The 23,444-nt window shown below is 34.8% G+C and overlaps 1 protein-coding gene across 1 annotated transcript in view; it reads left to right on the plus strand.

Annotated features, from left to right (window-relative positions):
• NBEA (neurobeachin) overlaps nucleotides 1–23,444 on the plus strand; it is a 414,406-nt gene that overhangs the window by 175,933 nt on the left and 215,029 nt on the right. Inside the window, exons 37-38 of the mRNA XM_026862195.1 lie at nucleotides 4,775–4,883; nucleotides 8,511–8,677. Of these exons, the coding sequence (XP_026717996.1) occupies nucleotides 4,775–4,883; nucleotides 8,511–8,677 (276 nt within the window). The remainder of the gene's footprint in view (nucleotides 1–4,774; nucleotides 4,884–8,510; nucleotides 8,678–23,444) is intronic.

Here is a 23,444-nt window from a genome sequence, read left to right on the forward strand (position 1 = left end):
ATAAATAGTATACAATGTAATATGTTACATAAATATTTTATAACATAACAGTACATGGAGTTCGTGTTCTTGAGAATATAAGCTAGAGACTATTGGTTCATCTTTTGGAAGTGCCTGAGGCAGTGAAAGACCAATCTATCACTGAAATTTTCTTTTGCAAAATCATAGAATATGGAACTAAGAAAAAGGAAAAACCTATTCTAGAAGTACATCAGAAGAGGTATTTCCATTGAAATAAGGTAGCATTAAAGTTACTATGCAAATAGTGAGTAGAACTTGTCTAGAATGTTACTGACAGGTTTAGCTATGTACTTGCAGAAAAGGTAAAATCAGCATATGAAATCAGTAACCCCCCCAAAAAAAACCCAAAAGGCAATCTCTTTTACTGTTTTGCCATATAAGAAAAGCCAGAGAGGTGATTTACTTAGCCTAGTAAAATAGGGATAGCTGGAATATCAGAAGGTCAACAGAAGGAAGAAGAATTGTGTAAACTTAAGGGCAACATTTGCAACAAATGAAGCAGTAAAGACTGCTGAACAATACATTTGGATAGGAAAGTAAAAGGGTTTTAACCTTCAGGGGACCTTCCAAAGCTGTCTTGGAGGCAAGCAACTTGATTACATCTTCATAAACTGAATACACATTTCATGAGCTAGGTTTCATGAAAATCCTTTCATAAACTAAAGATAGTTTATGAAAGAGTTTGTACTGATGTAGCTATGTGCTACAGTGAAAGAGTAAATTTACTGACCTCAAGGTCTTTGTTCCTTCCTCTTATCTGCAGTGTGTGAAAGATTTTTTTTGATGTGTTGGCAGCCTTTGATACTACTGTGTGAGATTTTTTTTCTTGTTTGGGATCCTTTCTGAATAATTACTATTGTTTTTTCTATGAGAATCCAAAAGATAGTTGTAAGCACTTTTTCTCATGACAGAAAAATCTAAGGTTTATTGTTCTATTTTTTTTTTAAAATCTTATGCCACGCACATGATTGAATTAGTAAGTATTTAGATAAATCGGTAACTGTTCAAAGGATGACGACATTACCATGCATGTGCCTCAGGTGTAATACAGTTAGGACAGTATGCTGAGTTGTGCTGTGTCTCTATGAATCTGAGAATCAATCAGATTTACCTGGCTATGACTTAATCCCTATATAACAGTAGCAACACTTTTGACATCTTTTGCTTAGTAGAAATACAGTTTGAGAATACAAATTAGCTTCCTATGAGAAGTAACAATCAGTACCAAAAAATATTTTAAAATAGTTTTTATATTCCAAAAAGTAACAAGTTTCCTTGAACACATACAGAAAGTACATAAGCAAGTTCCTTTGCAAAAGTGTTTGTAAGGCACTGCTTCCCTGAGCTTGTAGTAGCTACCTTTCCTTTCAAAGCTAAAATGATGTATTTAACCGCTTTAACTTATTATGCCTCTGTTTTCTGCCCTATGTTCTTGCATGTGCAAATCAAAACATCCTGACCAAGCTTCTTTCGATGCATGCAAGATTTCTAAATGATGTCTTAGAATTTAACCCTTCTCTTTTTCAAACTTATGTCTTTCTGGCAAGTGATTTTAAGACTAGTGTAATTCTGAATAATCTTCTGATGCAAAAGCATAGTTTACCTATCTTTGAAGTACTATCTTAGGTGCATACAAGCACCTAAGGTAACCAATCACAATATGTCTCCTATTAACGCACATTAATACACTATTTTTAATTATTATATAGTGTTGATAGGCTGTGGCCTCATTTTTGTCATAATCCCAACATGCTGACCACCATACAAACAATTTTTCATCTTTTTCTTGAAGAAGTCATAATCAGTGTTAGAGATACAAGAGTGCATGAAACAACTGGCTAGACACAGTTGAAATAATGCTGAGATATCCCATAGATAAGATTTTTGACAACAAACAAAATGGGAGAGAGCAGGTATGTCTGTAGTTTTAAATCAAGTAGCTGGGACTCGCCAATGTTCATACTGCTAAGGTTAGCACCTGCTAGAGCAGAGTGTCTTCATTCATCCTGCATAGCACTTAGTCCAGATCTTCCCTGAAGCCTGTATGGTTCCTGTTTCACCTTAAAGTATCATTACTATTTTGTCAGTTCAGATTGTTTGGAACCTGAGGGCTACCCACAAAATGATGTATTCTGTGTGTGCCGGGGTATGGCATGAAAACACCTGCACAACTTTCTTGGGTAACACTGGAGAGAGTTTAACTTGATTCAGTCTCATGAATGTGTCTTCAGTGAACTGTCCCTTGGACCATGCCTATACATTTTCTGGGTAGAAGTTAGAGTGAGCCAAAAAATTAGTTGGGGCCAAGCTAATGATTTGAGTGCTGTAGGCAGTCAGGACACAGTGCTCAGACATGTTCCCTGCTCACCTCTTATTTGTCACCTCCTTGACTTTGGACCCTGAAGACCTGTGACATGTCAAGGTTACCTGAAATCTGGCTTACTTTGCCTAATGTGCTGTCCCAAAACTGCAGCACTCCAAAGGTGTTCCCAAATGCATCAGGTCTCAGTCTCTGGAGGAGAAAGGTCCATTAGAGGGGTGGGAGGTATAGCTGGGGTCACCAGCAGTTTCAGTCAGCTGGTTTGAATCATCTGCTGCCTGTCTATAAAAGTTTTTGTTTTCTGAAAAGTATCCAGAGACCAGTGTTAGCAGATTTTTAATTATTATTTTTTTTTATTTTATATCTTTTCCCTGAGTATTGGCAAGAGATTTATTTCTGGAAATTAGCATTCTCTGGGAATCCATTTGAAGTCCCTTGTAGGTGTTTTAGTGCATAAATGGGCACAGATAATGTGAACACTTCTTACTATAGATAAATACAAACAAGATGAAGATGGTGTGTATTTACCATTGCTCGTGAACAGAGGAAGCTTAGTTTGGGTTTTGAGGTGTAAAAACTATGCCCAGTTGTCCCAAATAATAAGCCCAGTGGATCAAAGTTAGTCTCAATCTTTACTCACCAAATTCTTGGTGGCAGGCAGTGTCTAAGGAACCTGTTGACTTCACCTAATGTCGTTTGGAACTAGAAATCCCACCTGAACCACAGCTGACTCAAAGATACTGATTTTGCACTGTGCTCTATTTATTCAATAGTTTATTCATTCAGGAAGGGATGTACAGCTAGTAGACCCTTGAAATCTGTGTTCAGTATTGACATCCTAGTTAGTTGCTTCCAGGTCATTAATGTCACAATGGAAAAGTTCACGAAGATCCGTGATGCAAAATTTGACTGAAGATGTTAAACACTGACTTCTAGTATTGTCTCATTTTAGAGAAGCTTGTTAAAGTCATGAATGCTCACTCCTCATCCATATCTGAGGGTAGTTCTGCACTTACACTGTAGCAATAAAAATCTGAATACTTATATCTGTAATAAAATACTAAAGCCTATCTTCCAGCAAGGTAAATTAAAAAAATAAACCTAAACCTACAGTGGAGGCAACTTTAGTCTTTCAGCTTATAGTTTGCCAAAAGCTTTTTGCTTTCAAGAATAGCAAAGGGTTATATATAATAAAAGGCTTATTAAATGTCGAAATATCCACTGTGAAACCTTGATCCAAGCTTGTTTATCTCTGAACAGGGGCCCCAACATTTGTCTTCCCATGCCACATATCCATATTAAACATTAGCTCAGGGTGATTTCTTTCCTTCAGAGATGGTAGAACACACCAAGGGAAGCAAGAATAGAGTTCAGATCTTTCCATTTTATAGGTGTAAGGTCTAGTAATCATGGTTTTAGTTTCTAATACTTGTCACTCTTATTTGTGGTGCTTCTAAGCACCAGACACCAACCTTAGGGTGGAATTTGCTAGAAATTTTGCGTTCTTAATGTAAGAATCTCTGAAATTGAATTTCCCTGATGTTGCAAGAAGGATAATCCCAGACTGTGTGCCAATTTGACACAAAGAGAAACAGTTCTTTCTGATTCTAAACAGACCTATCATATCTTTGCATCCTGAAAGATATTTCCTCCCAGCTGATAAGAGCAAAGCAATATTTAATAGAACTGACAACCTTAGATAAAGACTGCAGGGAGGAGAAAGCAGTTGCTTCCATTCTTCCTGCCCAATAAGATATTGGCATCATTAACAACACAGTGTTGTTTATGCTGAAATTTTATTATGTATCTCACGGTATTTGTTGGTCTTTACAAGAGCCTTACTTTAAGGTGTCTGACATCCTCAGCCTCAGTCCAATCTTAATCTATTTTTTCCTTCTTTTTAAATGAGATTTCTCTAGTTCTGATGCCATAAAAATTTGGAAACCTGATGCACTTTTCACTCTTGTGTTTGAAAAAAATACAAGGGATATTTATATTATTTTGCAATTTCAGTACAATTTTAAATCTTCATTAATCTTATGGGTTTTTAAGACTTGGAAACTGGAATATTTATATTTAATCATATAATGGTATCAGTAAGAGTTTAAGCAGTTGTCTAGGGTTTTTTTAATGATAGTATAGTATTCATATTCATATTAAGACTGCTGTTAAAAACATACTCAAAATATAATACTTCCATAAAGAATTTTTCCCTTCAGTAATAATAAGAAAGCTTTTTGCATATAACATGATTTGTTTGTGCTTTCACTAATGCAGACAATTTTGGATAAAATTAAATTTTTCTTGTCAACTAATTTGGCAATTTTTTTACAGTAGTTTCATAAATTTGTTTCCATTTTAAGTAAATCTGCTGAAATAGCTTATTTGAAGAACATCATATGCAAAGGTTGATTTTGATTTTTCTTATTCTAGATTACTATGTCATGCCATGAAAGACCATATAGTGCGTGTCGCAAATGAAGCAGAATTTATTTTGAACCGACAAAGAGCTGAAGATGTCCACAAGCATGCTGAGTTTGAGGTAAGCCTGAGTTGGTGCATTTCCGCTTCTCTGTTTTGACTCAGTTGTCACCTACACTGTGACCCCATACAATAAAGATTTTTTTCCTTCCAAGAAAGAAATTTACATTGAAGGCATTTCAAAACTAGGTTTTAAAAGCTTTGTAAATGTCAAACACAAGGAATGGGTTTAATTTCTCATCTCCTCACTGAAATTCATGAAAACATTTACAGCTTGAAGAAATCCCTTAATTAGAATGTTTAAACTGAAATGGCAGACCCTTAGGTTTACAAAGAACTTTTCTGATTTATTGCAAATAATAATGCAAATCACATCAGTAATTATTTTTGTTGGATTTTATTAACAGTTTTTATGAGTTCATTAAGAAAGAAAAGCAATTCATGCACTTAAGCCACATGAAAAGTAAGAAATAGAAATGTGTTAAATAGAATTAATATTTTAAGGTAATTTCATTAGAAATTTTTGCATTTCAGAGCACTTTCAAACATTTACTTGCTAAAATTTATATATTGAAATATGATATTTCATATCTTTCTTGCTAGTTATGAATTGACAGTAAGACTGTTTAAAATGTCTATCCTTTTTATGTATTGAAGAATTAACAGAGCAGCTTAGTCCCATAACTCTTTAATGTCTAATTCATACTCCTATAAGTAATAAACGTTCAATTGCTTTTTTCATCAATGAGAGTTGAGTATACAATTTAAATTACATTGCTTGAAAATGATACAAATATAAAAAAGGCTATTTTTAAAAAGTGTTCAGTTTAACAGGTTTTTGATTATTTCTTCAGGATTCATTTTGTTCCTATTAAAAAAAAAAAAAAAATCATACAGAAGTGATGAAGTAAAGTTCAAATTTCGGTTTTGACATGATATTATCAAATATGGTTTTGCATTTTTATGGTGTTTTATGCAACATTTCAGCATCACTGGTTTTTACTATTTCCAAACCTACCTGTGCTTTTGTACATTTGTGTGTATGTAAGTATCTATGCACGAACATAAATTTCCACGTTTTAATGCTCACGTGACCTAACATTAGGATTAAGATAGACTGACTTAGTATTGCTGATAATAAATAGCCATATCAATTTATTAATCTGTCAGAAAACGTCAACAAGCACCTGGTGGCTAGAAATAGGATCCAGTAATCTTAATTTTGATTAGGTTTTTATCTCCTTGAAACAGCTCTCTTAAATGTGCACTTTGATATACTAGTTCTTGTGCTCCTTGACCCAGCTGAGAAGTGTTAGACACAGAGATATCTGTTGTCATTCTGAATATACATAACCTTTACTTCATTTTGTCAGAGCAGACAGCAGACACTTGTCATATGGGATTGCAACAACTTTATTACCAAGCATATACTGGATATTTTGAACTTAGATAAAATCACATTTACAATTAAGTGTGTGTCAGAGTGAAGTTTCATATTTCCACAACAATAAATAACATTTGATATTTATCAGAGCATCATGCGGTAACCTAAGATGACAATAGAAGATTGAGTTATCTGCTCTTTGAAGAATACATTGAGGTATAAGATCTGTCAGAACTCTAGACAAAATGAGAATATTCAATTAACTTCCAGCTTCTGTTAGCAAATAGGATTTAGAATATTAACTAAATTCCCTAAAGGAATAGCCTTAAGTCAGTCTTATTGTCTAGTAAAGAAACCAACACATTTTTCATATATGAAAATTTTCATTATATTTGTCACATGAAAAACCTCAGCTACACGTTTTAGATGAGTAAGATAAAATCTGCAAGTCATAAAAGAAAATTATGAAATGTAGCCTGTGTTAAATAAGGAACTCAGATGTACTTAAATAAGGCGATGGTTAAAGTCTGAAAAAATGTTTTATATATTGTCTTTAATGATGGTAGGTATATAATTGAACATTTTATTATTCATCCTACTTGAAAGTAGTAGGGACAAAGAGATTTCTGGTAGTTTTCTGTTGCATAATTGTAAATCTGTCATTTTGTTTTAATAAGCTGTATTGGTATATGTTCTAGGTTTTAGTACATATTAATCATTGCTCTCAGCCAGAGAAGTGAGTGGCTATTTTATTTTTACCTTTTAAACTTTAATTGAATCATTATGGGTGAAATGATTTGGTCCAAGCTGCACCAAGTTACTGCGCTGCTTGCATAGTGGGCAGGCCATAGACCAAAATCTAAATTTTATCCTGTAACTCCAGTTGCAGTCAGGGCCAGTGAAATTCCTCCCAGAATGGGTGTTTCACAGTTAACTTTCATTTTGCTAACCTTTGTAATTGTTCACGAAGAAAAATGAAAATTTAATTTTACTGTCCAATGATCTGGTGAAATATTAACCTCATTACTAAGGCAGATCATTGTACTAATTGGTGCTTCCCTGTACAAGAAGATAAATTGAAAAATGAATTAACCCTTTATGAATTAGTGTAACGATTGTTCTTTTCCAGATAGATTACTTGAAATAATGGCTCTAATACGGTGGAAAGACCACTGTTGAAATCTTACTGAATGTTTATGTGATCTATACTAAAAAGGTAGCGTGCAGAAATGTGAAGACAAAACTGCAATTTAGTATGAGGTTAACTTAATTTTAATTGTTCTTTTGACTACTAGAAAATAGGATTCTATTCAGCACTGTTACAGCATTGAGTGTTGGTTGAATGTTCTAAAATGGTGCACAATAACTGTGCATGCAAAATTCTCTCTTAAAAGGTGATTTTAAAATTAGCCATTTTGAAAATAATCTAGCCTTTGTGATTTATATCTAGAAAATGATTTGTTTTAATTAATATGGCTATATTTCCTTTGTTTAGACATTTTGAAAAGATCGTTACTAAGAGGAGAAATTGAACTTGAACTTAACACAATTTTGAGAAAAGAAATTGAAAAATTACATTGGTTTTATTATACATAAGGAAAGGATTTATAATACACTATAGAGTTTGGACAGTTCTAGAAACAAATTTACTTGAAGGTCAATAACCACAGCATTTATTTTAGAGGTAGTTATCTCTCAAAGGAAACACGATGAAAACATTAGATTTTTTTTCGTTTTAAAAGATGTGTGATTTTTTAACCATTATGGTTAAAAAGTGTGGTTAAGAAGTAGTATGTTCCGAAAATTTTTTATGTTGTAATATGAAATAAAAAATATACTCCCTGATTTCATAGTTAATGGAGTTTCCATAATACCAAAATAATCAAATAACTTTTTAATTATAGGCTTTACTGCAATTTAAAAATTTAAAAACCAGTGTACATCATTTTTTCTATATATTATGCTATGTGTGTTATACCTGTATTTTATACATGGGAACACATGAAACTTTTACAAATAAAGACCAACTTTTAAGGCATATCCATGGTCACACATGTACACACAGAGACATATAGCTAAATGTTTTTAATTGCAATTCTGTTGTCTTTGCCCTCGATATTTCAATTTTTAAGTATTATGAGTGCTTTTTCACAGACAATATATAGTAGTACAACCATTTCAGTTGAACAGTGTGTCCTCTTCAAGTATTTTAATGAGTTCTTGTCACATTTAAAGAGTTTTAATAATTTTAAGGTAATTCTAAATGCTCTATCTTTTATGAAGTAGCTGTACTTTCATTCCTAGTCACAGTGTGCTCAGTATGCTGCTGACAGAAGAGAGGAGGAGAAGATGTGTGATCATCTTATCAGTGCTGCTAAGCATCGAGATCATGTTACAGCCAATCAGCTGAAACAGAAGATACTCAATATACTCACAAATAAGCATGGTGCCTGGGGAGCTGTTTCTCACAGGTAAGCTGCAAACGTGGGTCTTAAATGCTCCTTTCAAAGTTTAAGAGAAGCAGTCGTGGTATCACTGAAATATGAATGCATTAGGAGCTAGTATTGCTAAAATATAGTTCCTCTGTTAGTCTTTTCTTCAACTGGTTCTTGAGAAGTCCTTTGCTGAAGGTTTACAGATCAAACTCCTTTACAGACTGCAAACATAATATTTTACCATATTTTAAATAAATTTTAATGGGTATTTGTTGAGTGTAATGAAGTTTTCATCAGTAGATTTTGAGGCTCCTACCAGTTTTAGAATCTGAGTGAAGTGTTCTGAATGAGATATTGAGATGTAGAGATTTCTATATAGACATAGACAGGGGACGGCTGAAATAAAGAAGAGATATTGCTTGTCTAGCATTGTGAAGTCAGTAGTAGAATAACCAGCAGAACTAGGTCACTTAAGTATCTGTCTAATGCTTTCTTCTGTTTATAGCTTTTTCTGTGCAATTAATGAACTGGTAAGATCCACTGGTAAATCTTAACTCTCCTACAACAAAATGGTAGTCAGTGCCAGCCATGCACAGACAAACTCCATATGCTAAAAGCAAAACATACACTGTATTTAAAAGCACCATGTGCATATCTGGACATAACCAAAGTGCAGCTCTATTCTGCAGCCAATCCTGTTAATTTTATTTTTTTAAAAAAAGGTCCAAAATCTATAATTTCTACTGTATGTAAGTGATATTATAGTATTTGACGTTTTAATCAGACCTGTTTTGAGTACTGTATTTAAAAGTTCTTTCTATTCAACATAGAGGTCAAATTAAACATTTTCATATATGATAACAAAAGCCAGAGCCTTGCTCTTCTGAATCACAAAAATAGCCAGTGGCTAAGGTGCTGACCCTCATGTGGAAGACTTCAGCTGAAATCACTCCTTTCCTTCATTCAGAGCAAGGTCTTGAACCTGGGTCTGCCATGTGAGTACCCTGTCTGCAAAACTAGAGACTGCCAAGTCTCTTTGTTTGTGCATTCTAGCCACAAATCCTTGATTATTTATTCAGAGTGGAGGAGCTCAAACAAGAGAAATCAAGTTCTACTCCCAAATATCCAATTTTTTACTTCTTGATTTTCTACTTAAATCCTGTATGTCTGTTCTGAGTCAGGCAGAGCAGAACAGAAAGTTCCATTTTAGCTCTGAAAAACCTTTTCAGTAAAAATCTAGTTGAGATTGATAGACTAATACAAAAGCTTTTCTTCAGATAAATATTTTCTTTAAAAAAAATCTATTTGGATTTAGCTTGAATACACATCTAGGGCTTAGGCCTACTGGAAAAGTTGCCAAGTAATAAATTTGACATATCAGTAATAATGTTTATTCTTTTTGTAATTCTGTGTATGTTTTAAAAAAAAAAAAAAAAAAAAAAAGAAGAAAATTTTCATGTTCATTATCCTTATATCTTCCAAAGAAATAATTATTTTCTGGATGAAGATCGAGTTGTATTTAATTTTTAAGGTGGTAGAAACTGTGAAAAACCTTTGGTCTAACACAAGAGTCGTTCTGCTAGAAAATACAAAAATGACAAGTAGAAGATTGTGATATGGTTAATTCAAAACAGCCTTAGTCCATAATGGACACTCGTGTTATCTCTAGTTGAGGCTTAAGGCTGTGTATCTGGAGACTTGAACCTGATGGAAATGTGCAATTTTCAGTCCGTTTAATGTCTGTGACTTTTTGAATAATGTTGTTGCTCAAGTCTGTGAATGTCTGCTGACACTTTGCTGGCTCAAGTCAGTTCCCAGTCACTAATATTTCAGGAGACTATCTCTTCTTGGGGCCCTATAACTTTCCTCTCCTCTGGATTGTTGATGGCATCCTAAATGGCAGCAAACCACTGCTGCAGCTTCTTTTGCTCTTCAGTCCATGATAATTTTTGATGGGCCATGGAAGCAGTTTGACACCTGTGACAAATCTTTCAAATTTCTTACATCAAAAAAAAGAAACTCTTCTTTTACTCCTGTCATGCCACTTCCCCGGTGTGTCTGCTTCTCAATTACTTGCAGTGCTGCTTTCCCATTTTGGTGCTTGCCCCGTTAGGTGCAGCTGTTGACCTGGTTGTATTTTAGCTGGAGGCTGCTGCTTAACCCGGAGAAGCGGGGACATGTGAGAGCACAAGGTCTCCAGGGGGGCTTCCCCATTTGCAGGAGCCGATCAGGAAGCAAACGGCCTTGCAGTGGAGGTCTCGCCGTGGGTGCTGAGGCAGCCCCGTGATCCACCACACAGGTGCACCTTCTGTCGTCACACCTAGTGGGCTGTGAACCGAAAGGCTCAGGATGGCAGGTGTCCAGTGGGAGAGTCTCTGAGCCTCATTGAGGACCAAGGTCACTGGTTCTCAGTGGGCAGATTGAAAAGGCTTCAAGTGCAAAAAGTTGAGAGGGGTCTCATTAAACTGCTTAGACACAGAAAGCAAAAATTGTTATTAATTAGGTAGCTCCTCCTATACATTTTATATGATGGAAATTGAGATGGATTCTAAAATTGTACAGACCTCTGGTCTTGGCTGGCAGGAGACACAACAGGCCTCATGTCTCCATTGTTAATTTTTGGCAAACAGAGTGCTACCAGTCTCTTCATAAACTGATGCTTCTCTATGCCCCAGGAGACACAGAGTTGCTTTAAAAAAGAATAGGTTGACACACCAGACCTATCGACCTTTGCAGTGCCTCCATCATTTCCATCAGGGACATTGTTCCCGGTTCTGAAGGCAAACTGCCGGTCTCCTGTCCACCTCAGGAGTTAGGGGGAGAATGTACTTAGGCCCAAAAGGGGCAGGAGAGGAAACAGGCAAGCACTTCCACATGATAAATACTTGAGCAATAGCAATGTTTTTTGGTGTCCAAAATGGGTAAAACAGGTAAGACACTACTTGGGGGGGTGTGGGGGGTGGGGTGGGGAATGAGTGTAATTCTTAATAGCTTCAATTCTCTATCACATACACAATCATCAGCTACTGATCTACTAATAATTGTAGCATATAGTACATGTATATGTGGTTTTGTTTCTCTCTTCAAAGTAGAGGACAATTTTTAAGTTCTTTAACATAGATGTCCATGTTACAAAATATTAAGGTCTCATTTTGTGAAATATGACCCAGCTGTAGAGAAAATTTTTCCTTGTGTTTGTGGTTCAACACAATGAGCTTGTAAGCTCCCCGAGCTTTTGTGTCTGCATGTATTATTTTTGAAGAAAGCAGCAACCAGCATTTACTGTGTTTAATCTGTAGGTGCCACAAAGTGTACTCTTTGTTCACTGAAAATCAAAGAGACTATTAAGAAACATAGAAACTTAGCACTGGGAGGAAAAACAAGGTCTAATGAGTGAACTTCTATAGTATTTGTAAATTATGAATTTAAAATATATTATTATAAACACTTCTCAAAATGTCTGAGCAAGCAAGAATGAAGTTGGTGTGACAACAAAATAGCATATGAAATTTTCAGTTCTAAATCAGATTATAGTTTCATAAATATAGTTGAATTAAACATAACATAAAATTGTAGGTGACTCGCATTTCAGTTACCTTCTTAATTAGCTGTTTATATATGAAGGAGAGATTAGTTATATGCAAGTGCTCCAGCACTTGAATAAATGCCTACAAACACAGTAACTTTGTGCAACCTATTCCTGTCCATACATTAATCAATCAGTACAGTTTGAGTTGGTCTGACAACCTGTTTACTCATTCATCTCCTTCTGTCTAAAACGGTAAATAACAGTTTTGAAAAAAACCTATATTTTGTATTGCTTATCAATGTTAACTTCTTTCTCCCTTCACAAATATTTTCCTTTCACCTCTTAAAGTGAAAGCCAGAGTTCTTTTGCTTGATTTCTTGCAGGTATGAGCATCAGCTCCTCTACAACAAAACAAAATTTTTGAATCATCTTTTTTTCTCCTACATAGATATGGAATAATAGATTTCAAAATAAATCTCATTAGTTTGTTATAAATCCTGTTTGTGCTCTTGAACCAAACAAATTCTGTTTTCCTCATTTTGTCAGTTTGAAACTTATAGGTATCTCTGTAATAGCTTACCCTAAATATATTGTACTTCTCTTTTTTAATTTCAGTATTCTACCAAAATTAGAATTCTGCAGGCTTTTCCCATTCAGATGAGAAATTAATCAGTTGGTTATTTCTTTGATGCATTGCCACTTATTCAGAGTGAATATGCAACATCCTATTTCCTTGAACTCAGGAAGAATCAAACAGGGTGTTTCATAGCTTAGTGTTCAAAGCTTCTTTAAACCAGCACTTACCCTTAGCTTTTTTCAGGGTTATAGTTTTCATGTCACAACATATGCTTCCTCCTGTCTTCTCTGTCAGCTTCATATGGTGCTTCTCTTCCTCCCCATCTGCTTCTCTCCCCATACACATCTTTCTTAAAAAAAAAAAAAAAAGTTTAGTGAAATCTGTCTGTACACACAGTTCAAATTCCTTATCAGCCATATGCAAGCCTGTGTTTTGGGCCATAATCTGTTACTGTGTTTATTTGTAGTATTTTCTTATTTCAGCTTCTTAGTTTAATCAGATTTCTCAACTTTTTGAAAACTTTTTTCATGAATGCTGTATATATATCTCTACCTTACAATTTCTGTAGGTTTTAAGCAATCTAGGGAAATACAAAGGGTTCTTAGCTCCACTTTGTGTTCTAAATCTAAATATGAAATACTTGTCATACATATTTTCACATGATCAGTTTTGATATACACAGGAGGATTACTATAATGAGAAAAATGACATTTAAAAATGAGACTTGGTTCTCTTGCTTTCCACCTACATTAAAGCAGCTTTACCAAATAGCAAGTATACAAGGGCTTTTTCTGTTCAAATCCATCTTTGGTTAAACTAGACACCCATAACAAATTAATCATTCATGGTGGAGGGCAGAGCTGTCAAACTCATTCTGTGGTGAAGACCAAATTCGTCTGGGGAGACAGGCTGGAAATAAAAAGTTTCTTGCCAGACAGCTAGTTTTGCCTCTCACTACAGCATGTGCTTCTGCAGAGATTGGGTTCTGCTGGGGGCCAGGAGGGGAGAGCGGAAAGAGAACTCCCCTCTTCTGAGCCTATGGGGCTTGGCACTTAAATAAGTTGATTCTGGGACGACGCTGTTTCTAAACCAAATGTTTCCAGTTTACAGCAAGGGAGACCAGAACACAGGAATTTAGTCAGAAGGAGTTTCCTTTACAGACAGCCTTTGGCATGCTCTGACTCCATCTCTATACTAGCTGCTGTCTTAGGAAGTTCAGAGAGACACAGAACCTATCCTGTCCCCCACTGCAAATCAGCTTCATCTGGTTTAGCTATTCATTCATTTCTGGCTCATTTTAACTGCTAGACATAAATTACAAAGGGAGCTTTAGAACAGTGGAAAAGATGTAGGACCAGATTCTGTCTCCTGGATCCAGAAGTGTGTTTGACGTGCCCGTTGTTAGAGTGCCTATTAAGGTTCTGCATTTTTCCACATATTCTGTAAGAACTATGAATTTTCTATGCTTCTGGAATTGGTGGAATCTATTTTTCTTTGCAGAATAGATCCTTCCAGATTGATCTGATGGCACTGCACGCTTTTCAGCTCATTCCTTTGCTATCCTGATTGCAAGTTTCAAGTATTTAGTTCTGAGATTATTTCATCACAACAAAACATTAAGAAAATGCTTTTCTGTCTTCTGTTGTTTTTACTTAACTGCACTATTTGAGATACCTTGAGTTCAGCAAATGTGTCAGCATTATTCACATTTTACATCCACTATTAGTCATCCTCCTGTAACAAGATTTAAACATAAATGCAAGACTATTTTTCAAATCTGATCTCTCTTTTATACTATTTTACTATTTTGATCCCCTTCTTGCCTTTCAAACTGTACTTTCAACTTTGTGCTGCTCTGCACCCATTATGTTACATTGCGTACCCGCTTCCTTCCTCCCTCCTTGATTGCTTACCACTGTGATGGAAGGAAGTCTATTTGAAGGAGCTCTTGCTAATGGTGCTGTAGCATTTGACAAGATGGAAAAGGGGGATAGAAGAATTCTGCATCTTTGTCTAATAATAGAAAGTTAGATGTAGGATGCTATTTGCAGCATAGAGATACCTGCCAAGAAGGCCTATTGTATAACCAGAGATGGGTTGTACGAGTGAGTGCACAATTTGCTTCTGTGAGATTTATTCTGTATTTGTGCAAGGTTATTCAGTTGTTTTGAACTGTGTGCTGTTCACTATAGATTTTTTTCCCACAGCTGGAAGAAACCTCAGAAGAAAATATTTTCTTTGGAAAAAAAGTAGTTTTTTCCAATGTTGAGAAACACATTGTACTCAGGGAAGACTTGTTCAACTATGGAAAGACTTGTTTATCTCTAAGTAGTACAGTACAATTGTATTTCATATTAAAGAAGGAAGGCTTCTGCATTTTCTTTCACTTTATTACTTCTACAGTAAGAGAATTAGTTTCTCTTATTTACTCTTTTTTCACTTCTCTTCAATATGTTCTCTGTTCCTGCCTAAAATTTGTTTTTTCTCCTTCTGCTACATGACAAACACAAAGAGGAAAGTTTTGCCAATGTTAGTTTTTTTTAAGCTTTAGAAATAACAGATCTTTAGATGTCAATAGCGTCTTTAACTAGAACAGCAATCAGAATACAAATCCAAATTGCATACAGTCAACTTACTATATATATTTTTATTGTAGCAGTAACAAGGGAATTTTAAAGCATACATATATTAAGTGGAAGGCCAACCTTAACAAAGAGGGACTTTTACTTCTTCTTAAATCTAGCCATAGAACTAGCACGTGCAGCCATTCACCTTCCAGGATACCAGTCGCAAGAACAGCCATAATGGTTGAGACCAGTGGTCCATCTAGCCCTTCAGCTGTAAGTGAATGCTGAAGGAACAGAAAGATAGGACAAGTAGACATGATAGGTCCATGTAATACACAGACTGCTTGAATTTTCAACTCAGGATTTCCTGAGGAATCTCAATTTCAGTCAGTCTCAATTTTGAAGTTTCCACATCTCAGTAGGGCTTGCAAGTCCCCCTGCCTTTCTTCATGTTTTCATCCTAGTTCCTGTAGTGAAAACAGCCTCTGCAGTGGGTATAAACAGACTGGACTAACAGTTGCTGGTATTGGACAATGTTCCTAGTATCTCTGCTTCTTCTTTCCCTACCTCCAATTTAGATAGATGTAGACACTCAGTAGAAACTATGAGGGAAGAATTTCTCATTAGGCAGATAACACTTTCCTCACATGATTCTCACTTTTTCTCTGGTGTCTATCTAGTAATACCTGTGTAATATAGCAATGCATTTGCCATCTTCTCCATATGTAAGAATAGAAGGCAAAGAAAAAAAAGCAACAAAAGCCATAGATTTGAAGATTCTGAAAAAGTTTTATGTTTCTAAGAAGATCCTTTTTTTCTCAGAAATTAAAATTTCTTGATTTATTCTTTATTTTGTGACATAAAATGGGTGAGAAACATCTTTTTAAGTCACAGTGAGCTGTTGTACCATTACACTCCAGGATTCTTTCCCATGTGATGCTTCAAGTAGATTACAGAAGATTAATGAAAAGCTGTAGAAAATGTTTTTTTCTAAGAGAAACATCTGTAGTGTTTTGACAGACTTGTCAGGCGTTTTTGTTGGAAACATCAGAAATGCAAAGTTTAACCAGAAGTGAAAGCCCAGTGGAGCCATTTTGATTCCACTCCTCTCAAAATCTTGATGTATCTTGTACTTTTTTATTTGAAATATATTTATGTCCAACTGTATGTTTGTAAAATAATTTAAGACATTCAGACTAGGGTCTGGAGTGGAACTGAAGATTAAATCATCCTCAGGCACTGTGGCAGGTGTAGTCTGGTACATCCCTATCATATGCTTTGCATCCCCCTTTCTTTGAGTGGGGGAGAGTGGAATTCTGCAAACACCTTAGAAAACCTGTTGTGTGTCTTTGATAGCTTTATAATTTAGTTTGCATGTGCATTACAGGATCATTTTCTTTGCTATAAATTAGATTAATTATACCTGGTTTTAAACCTAGCCCTTCTCAAAATCTTTGGAAGCAGATACTGTCCTTTCAGGCTGTTGACTTCCAGACTAGACAAACACATTTTTTTCAGTCTTCCTTTAGTGATGAAATTGTCTATATCTTGTATAATGTTGGTGTCTTGCTTTAGATTCCTTGCAGTTTGCCTACATCTTCCTTAGAAAGAGGTACTGCAGTCTGGGCACTTGATTGCAGGTGAGCCCTCAACGGTGCACAACTTAAGTTTGTTTCACGCTATAGCTTTACTGATGCATGTTAAATGAGATTGTAGGCTCAGTCAGTACTTCCCAGAACCATTCTTCAGGCTCTTACTCCCTTCTACTCATTGATAATCACTTACTGCTTTGTATCTGTGTTTCTAACTGTTTTTTAAGACTGTTGTCTTTCTCTTTTATCTTACAGATTTTAGATTTTTTTAAAGTAATTTCGAATTATTATTCTGCTGCACTATGTTTACAGTTCTCACAGCTTGTTGCCACCTCAAGTTTTATTATGGATTTTCTCTGATTCTTCATCAAAGTTGGTAACGAAATATTTAATACAGCAGAATTCATGAAACAACCCATACAGTCTCCCACTTGAAAACATTCCCAATCTGGTCATGAACTTTTGATACTCCCTTTTACTGGTTTTGATCAGTCATGTATTCCTTTATTATATTGTTACATATTTCTCTTAGTCTATGCAAGTACTCTTGTACTCTTGTGTTAAAAGATCACAATTCTGATTATGCTGTAGATGAATAAACAAATAATTAAAATGGCAAAGGTGTAAAGGAAATTACTTTTTCATAATAAATACTCATTACTTGTTTCTGGTTAATTAGCTGATTGATAAATTCTTCTAGTATCTTTGTAGGTATCAAAGATAAACATTAGTTTATTATGCATTTAGTCTGTTTTTCCCATTTTAAGACCACATGGCATTCTTTTACAGTCATCTGTAATCACACCTATCCTTCATAAATTTGCAGAGAACTGCTGAGTGAGTGATAAGGAATTGCCCTGGTCTCTTTTTTTTTTTTTCTTGTTACATTTACTTTTTGATTATGTATGTTTATTAAAGAGCTCTTGATTACAATCACATTGGTATTTTAGTATATTTTTATCTTCCTTCCACATCAGAATTGTTTGGCATTGTGTGTGTAATTTCAGATTTACAAATTATGGCAAGTTTATTTTAACCAGGGGTTTATCCACCAGTTTCCTGAAATTTTCTGAGTTTGGGGGATTTTAACTTAGTTGTTCTGTAGCTTTAATGTTTTTCCTTGGAAATAGGAACTCTCTGTTTCAGTGATTATTTTCAGTCTAGATGTATTTCCTCTTAGATACTCTCACAAAAAAAAACCCTTGAATTAGTCAGGATCAAATCCAAAAGACCTTAGTGAACTTAAGCTACTTTTCAGAGGTATACAAACCACATCTTTTCATAACTTTTTTTTTTTTTTTAAGATCTGTTGTTTTAATAAATGAGCCCTTTACCACCAAGTTTGGTCTGTTTTCATTTAATTGTATAAAAACCCTAAGATATCTCATGTCTCCATCCTCTTTCAGAGGTGGTAGTAGAGATTTTTATGTTAATTCTCAAAGTGCAGTACTACGATTTTAGTCCTTTTAACATTGTCCAGAGTTTCAATAAATATGTTTCATGCCTGTTTCTGAAATTCAGAGGAAGTAAACTATTATGTGCTAAACAAAAAGGACTTCCTGTTTTTCACGGGAACAAATGCTGATTTGTCTTGGCAAGCTTCTGTGATGCCAGCCTAAATTTTATCTTCTAGATACTAAGACATCTTAGTTCCTGTATTGCCCATTTGCATCATTGCAATGTGTAATCAGCTAAGATATTTAACAGACTGATCCGTTTTTCTTGTGTCCTCAGTTGTTTTTTTTCTCCTGCCCCTCTTTCCCCTGGTTAAAAAAAAAAAAAATAAATCAACCTTAGAGATTTTTTTTTTCCCATTTTTGCTTTGTGATACAACATCATCCTCCTAACTAGTTTAGAGCTTTCCTAAGTCAATGCATCAATCATAGAGGTCATCGCATGCTAAAAAGAGAAACTTTTATCTCTGCATAGCAGGTTTTTGTTTTGATTCATAGTTCCATGTTTGAGATCAAAGATCTCCTAACAGTATGTGTTCTGTCCTTATCATCTTCAGCCTTCATCTATCTATACCTTTACCACCAAGCAGAAATACTCTGTGCTTGTGCCTATTTCACTTTATCTCCTCTTGCTCTATTTGCAGTAATTTCTAATCTTTGTGGAGTCATATCTTGCATTATTACTACAGGGGAGTGACGAGCAAGTGCATGTGCAAATGCTGCTCCCAAGTGCCGCATAAGAGGTCCTGTTTTTGGGTGTGTAGAAGGAACATGGTTGGTTGGACACAGAGGCCAGCAACCAAAGCCTTGACCTTTCCTTCTTACCTTAATATAGCTTAGCAGGAGAGTTCCTTGGGGTTTGTGCTTCAGTATGCATTTTATTAGCACAGTCTGTATGTTCACAGATAGTAAACTATGAAGATCATATTTGGACAATTCACTTTTCTGGTTTCTGAAAAATATTCCAAGCAGACATTTGTGTTTCCATTAATCAATTCTGGGGTTTTTGTTTGATTTGTTATTTTAAAAGAGTGAAAAAAATTAAGTTTACACATGTTTATTTTTGACTGATTCAGGAACGCCATGTCTGTCATAGAATTGGCATGACATGAAGGAGGTTGCTGTACTTTTATACTGCTTTCCTCATTGATAAAATAGACATGGTAATGCACAGTATACTTAGAAACATTAATTAAATCATTCAAGTTAGTATTGAAAGTACTGTGTAGGTTTTATTTTATTATCTGTTTTTACATGGCTTGTATATATTAGATAATTTTTTTTTTATTATAGCATTTACTTTTTCTGTATAACCATGTTTTTTCTTAACCTCTAAACTCTGGGTTTTTTCAGCAGTAATCTGTTCACATAGAGGGTTGACGTATATGTCAATATATTTGTTGTACACTTACAGACATAAAATATCTGACCATGACAGATTGCAAGCTTCTCCCAATATTTGTGCTCCCCAGTATATTGATATGTATTGTCAATAATATAGGCTGTTGGTTAGGTTGTAAAGCTCCATTGCTCAAGAGTGTTATATTTTGAAGTGATCTGTCATGGATGTGTTGTAGAGATAGGAGACTATTTATGTTTATGGCATTTTAAGTAACTCAGTAAGACCCTTTAGAATATACAGAAAAGGCTTGTTTACTGTCATCACTGCTCACTTAATCCTGTGACCTTGACATGATAGTATGCCCATAAAGCTCCCTGTGGGTAGTTCAATAACATAGATGAACATCAGAGTCTAATGTTTATTTCAGCTTCAGGAATATACTGCCTTATGCCATAAGTATTTCTTAAACATTCAATGGCACTGAACTAGTTTAAAACTCAATAATATGGAAAATTGTCTAGATTATTAGAAAATCCACAAAAAATGCATAAGCCACATGTACTTCTGCTGTTCAATTTTAGAATGTTAACCATTGTTTTAAAAAATATTCTTTATACACAATGCCAATAGACTAAAAATTATTTCTTAAAATTTAAGTGTACTTATTTTTTCAGATTCTCATTGGTTTTTTTCTCTTCTCTCCTGATAGCAAATTATATTTATTGGGTGGGAATGCTTTTTGGTTTTGTTAAAGTCACAATCTGAATCTAGGAAAGATTAATGTGTAAGAAATTTCTTTTGATGATTTACTAGAAGTTATGTTTGCACTAATGGTAGGAAGCAATAAAAATGTACATAAAGAGGAAGCTAAATTTGACATCTCTTAGGCCCAATTTAGAAATACTACTGAAGCCTTTGGGATACTTTGCCGTAAGAGGGCCTTAATTTTTATGCATAATATATCTTGTGCTATGTGAAAACATGGGGGGAAGTAAAACATGATATATTTCCCTCTTGGTCTCACGGTGAGCAGAAGCGTTGTTTTGGTATTATTAAAAAATGTTTACTTTAAAATTTCTTTAATGTATAGACTTTCAAGTTTCCAATTTTTATTAGCTAACGAGGCAGTATTTTCAGACACATAGTAGTCTTTTACACTGAATAGTACCCCAACCTCTTGAGTTTTCTTGAATAAAAAGTGATGTTTTCAAAGTTGATGACAGCTTAATTGTGGAGGAAATTTATTTAGTGAACTTCAGACAGTATTTTCAGTGGCAGAGTTTCGTACTGAACTGTTGAGCTAAAAATCTATGAAAATTAATTGAGTGAAACCTGTCAGAAAAGACGAGCAGCCAGGAGCAGGATGCCATTTGTATCCACCAGAATAAAATGAAATCTGCTCTCCTTTCTGATTTAATCTCAAGTAAATACCACAGAGAAGCATGAGAGAAAATAAAAAAACACCCCATGTTATTTGGCTAACTGCCAGGCAAGGTTGAATAAGGAAAAAAAGAATTGTTTTGTAATATTCTTTTCATTTGAGATCATAACGAAGAGTTAATGAAAATCTTTGTTTGTATAGTCTTAGATGGACATACTGTTTAATTGTTCCCCAAGTATATGTTAATTTTAACTTTTAACAGTCTTGGAATTAAAAAGGTAGAAAAACTGCGATTGGAAACTTGTGGGAATGGCCACCAGTTTCTCTTATAATGGCCTCAATGAAAACTATACTGTCTGTTAAATTTTAACAAAGAAGGTATTATAAAAGTTTTAGGCCTGATGGAATAAAACCAAAGTATTAAATGTAGTACAAAAGATGGGTTGGAATTTATGTACAATTCAGTAGTGTTAGAGGAAAATTACTAATTGTCTTTAAAACCAAGTAAATTACATTTTACATACAAATTATGTTTTTCCATTAGTGTAAATTGTCATTTATCATATCAGATATGCTCAGGCTTAATTTTCAAGTTATTTTTTGGACTAATAATACTGTGTATGTTGCTGCTCTTGTTGGGTGATGAATATATTCTCTTCCCTGGAAAGAAACAGACATGTTTTTTTTTCTGAATGGATATCCAGTGGAGGCCAAGTACATCAATTTGTGTGTGTTGCAGAAACTAAACCTGCAGATCATATCTTGGGTTTTGGCTATGGTGTTCTCTGTATATCTGGTTCATTTGATAATCTTTAGCTGAGCTGTGAAGGGGTGTTATTGCCAACTGTGCAGAGATGTTCAAGAGGTTCTGCTGGACACCACTAAATTTTAAACAGAGACCTTTTCTTAGGAATGTCCTATTCTGAAAGTACTAGAATAGCTCCTTTATTTCAGTGACACAGTGCCAAATTAATAAGGGTTACTCTTTCAATGCAATATTTATTTAGAGGATTCCCCTTCTTTAAAAGTAATCAATGAATTCTCAACTTCTGCACATGAAAGCCAAAAAATATACTTCTAAATTTTTTTTCTCTAGTATTAGGATTAAGAAAATATATTTACTTTTCCCTTTCTTGTGTTGAATTTGACTTTTCACAGTCCCCCCTGTAAAGTTGTAATGCTGCTGTTTTCTAAAAGAAATACATTCCTTAGGAAGAATCTCTGCTGTAAAAATGAGAAGGCCACAGTGGACATTCCCTTACAAGAAAACTTCTACAGATTTCTGTTGTCACTCATGGTTTCCAAAACATTTATAAGATGTTAAATCACAAACAGGTTTTGAGGCAGCTTTTAGTAGATAGTTGGTTTCCTGGTTGCTGGCTTCTTAGGTTTTCCATTGGCTGTAATACTCAGAACTTTTAATTGTAATTTTTCTCCCCATATCAGTTAATATTACCAGCTGCAAAGGCAAGATCTATACCTTCTCTTGGTCCTTTTTCAACCTGATTAGAAATTCATAGCTAATATCATCACAGACATTGTAGAAGTGTAAAGGTTAGTGAATGATGTAATTGGCATACATATAACTCAATGATTATATCAGTTCCAGAACTCGCAGTCACTTGAACATCTAGAGCAGATGAATTAAGGTTTTCATAGTACCTGACAAATACTATCTGACTGAGAAACAGCTGTAGGTGTGACTGAAGAGTCATTTTGTAAAACTTTTGAGTTTAGACCTGGCAGATAACCAAATTTCAAAGGCTCTGAAAGCAGTGGTCCTTACTCTCCAGTTTTTATTTTCTTGTATGACACCAACAGTGAAAATATAAAGTATCATTCAAGCATTTGTGTTACTTTTTGAGCTGCCTGAATTTCAAATTAGCGGCACCTGTTTTGGATTATTTTGAGAGCCAAAAATAAAGGGGTGAATCTTCTCCCTTTCCATTACTATGCTCACCACTCTTGACTTTGTTTTCCTTCTGATGGCAAAAAAAAAAAGGCAATCAGCAACAAAATCATAAAGTTTTCCTGGTCCATCATCAGTGCAGAATCACTGAAGTTTGAAGTCCATTATGAGCTGGAATTCCAGGAAGGATTAATTTCCTTAATGGAAATTCTAAACTCTGATATGTCTTCATATTTTACAGTTTGCATCAAGAAGGAGCAAAACTCTTAGGGTCATTGAATGAATTTATGAAGCAGGGAAGGATTGCTGGTATATTCCAACATTTACTCTATATTTTCATAACAGATTTCCTCCTTTTTCTTTTCTAAACCAGCCAGCAATAAGAAAGGGGGAACATGGTTTACAGGATTTATAGTGTGGGGTCTGCAGCCCCATCCTTAGTTTTCTTCCTA

The sequence above is a fragment of the Athene cunicularia genome, assembly GCF_003259725.1.
Source record: "Athene cunicularia isolate RWA chromosome 1 unlocalized genomic scaffold, athCun1 chr1_part1, whole genome shotgun sequence".
Lineage (NCBI taxonomy): Eukaryota > Metazoa > Chordata > Aves > Strigiformes > Strigidae > Athene > Athene cunicularia.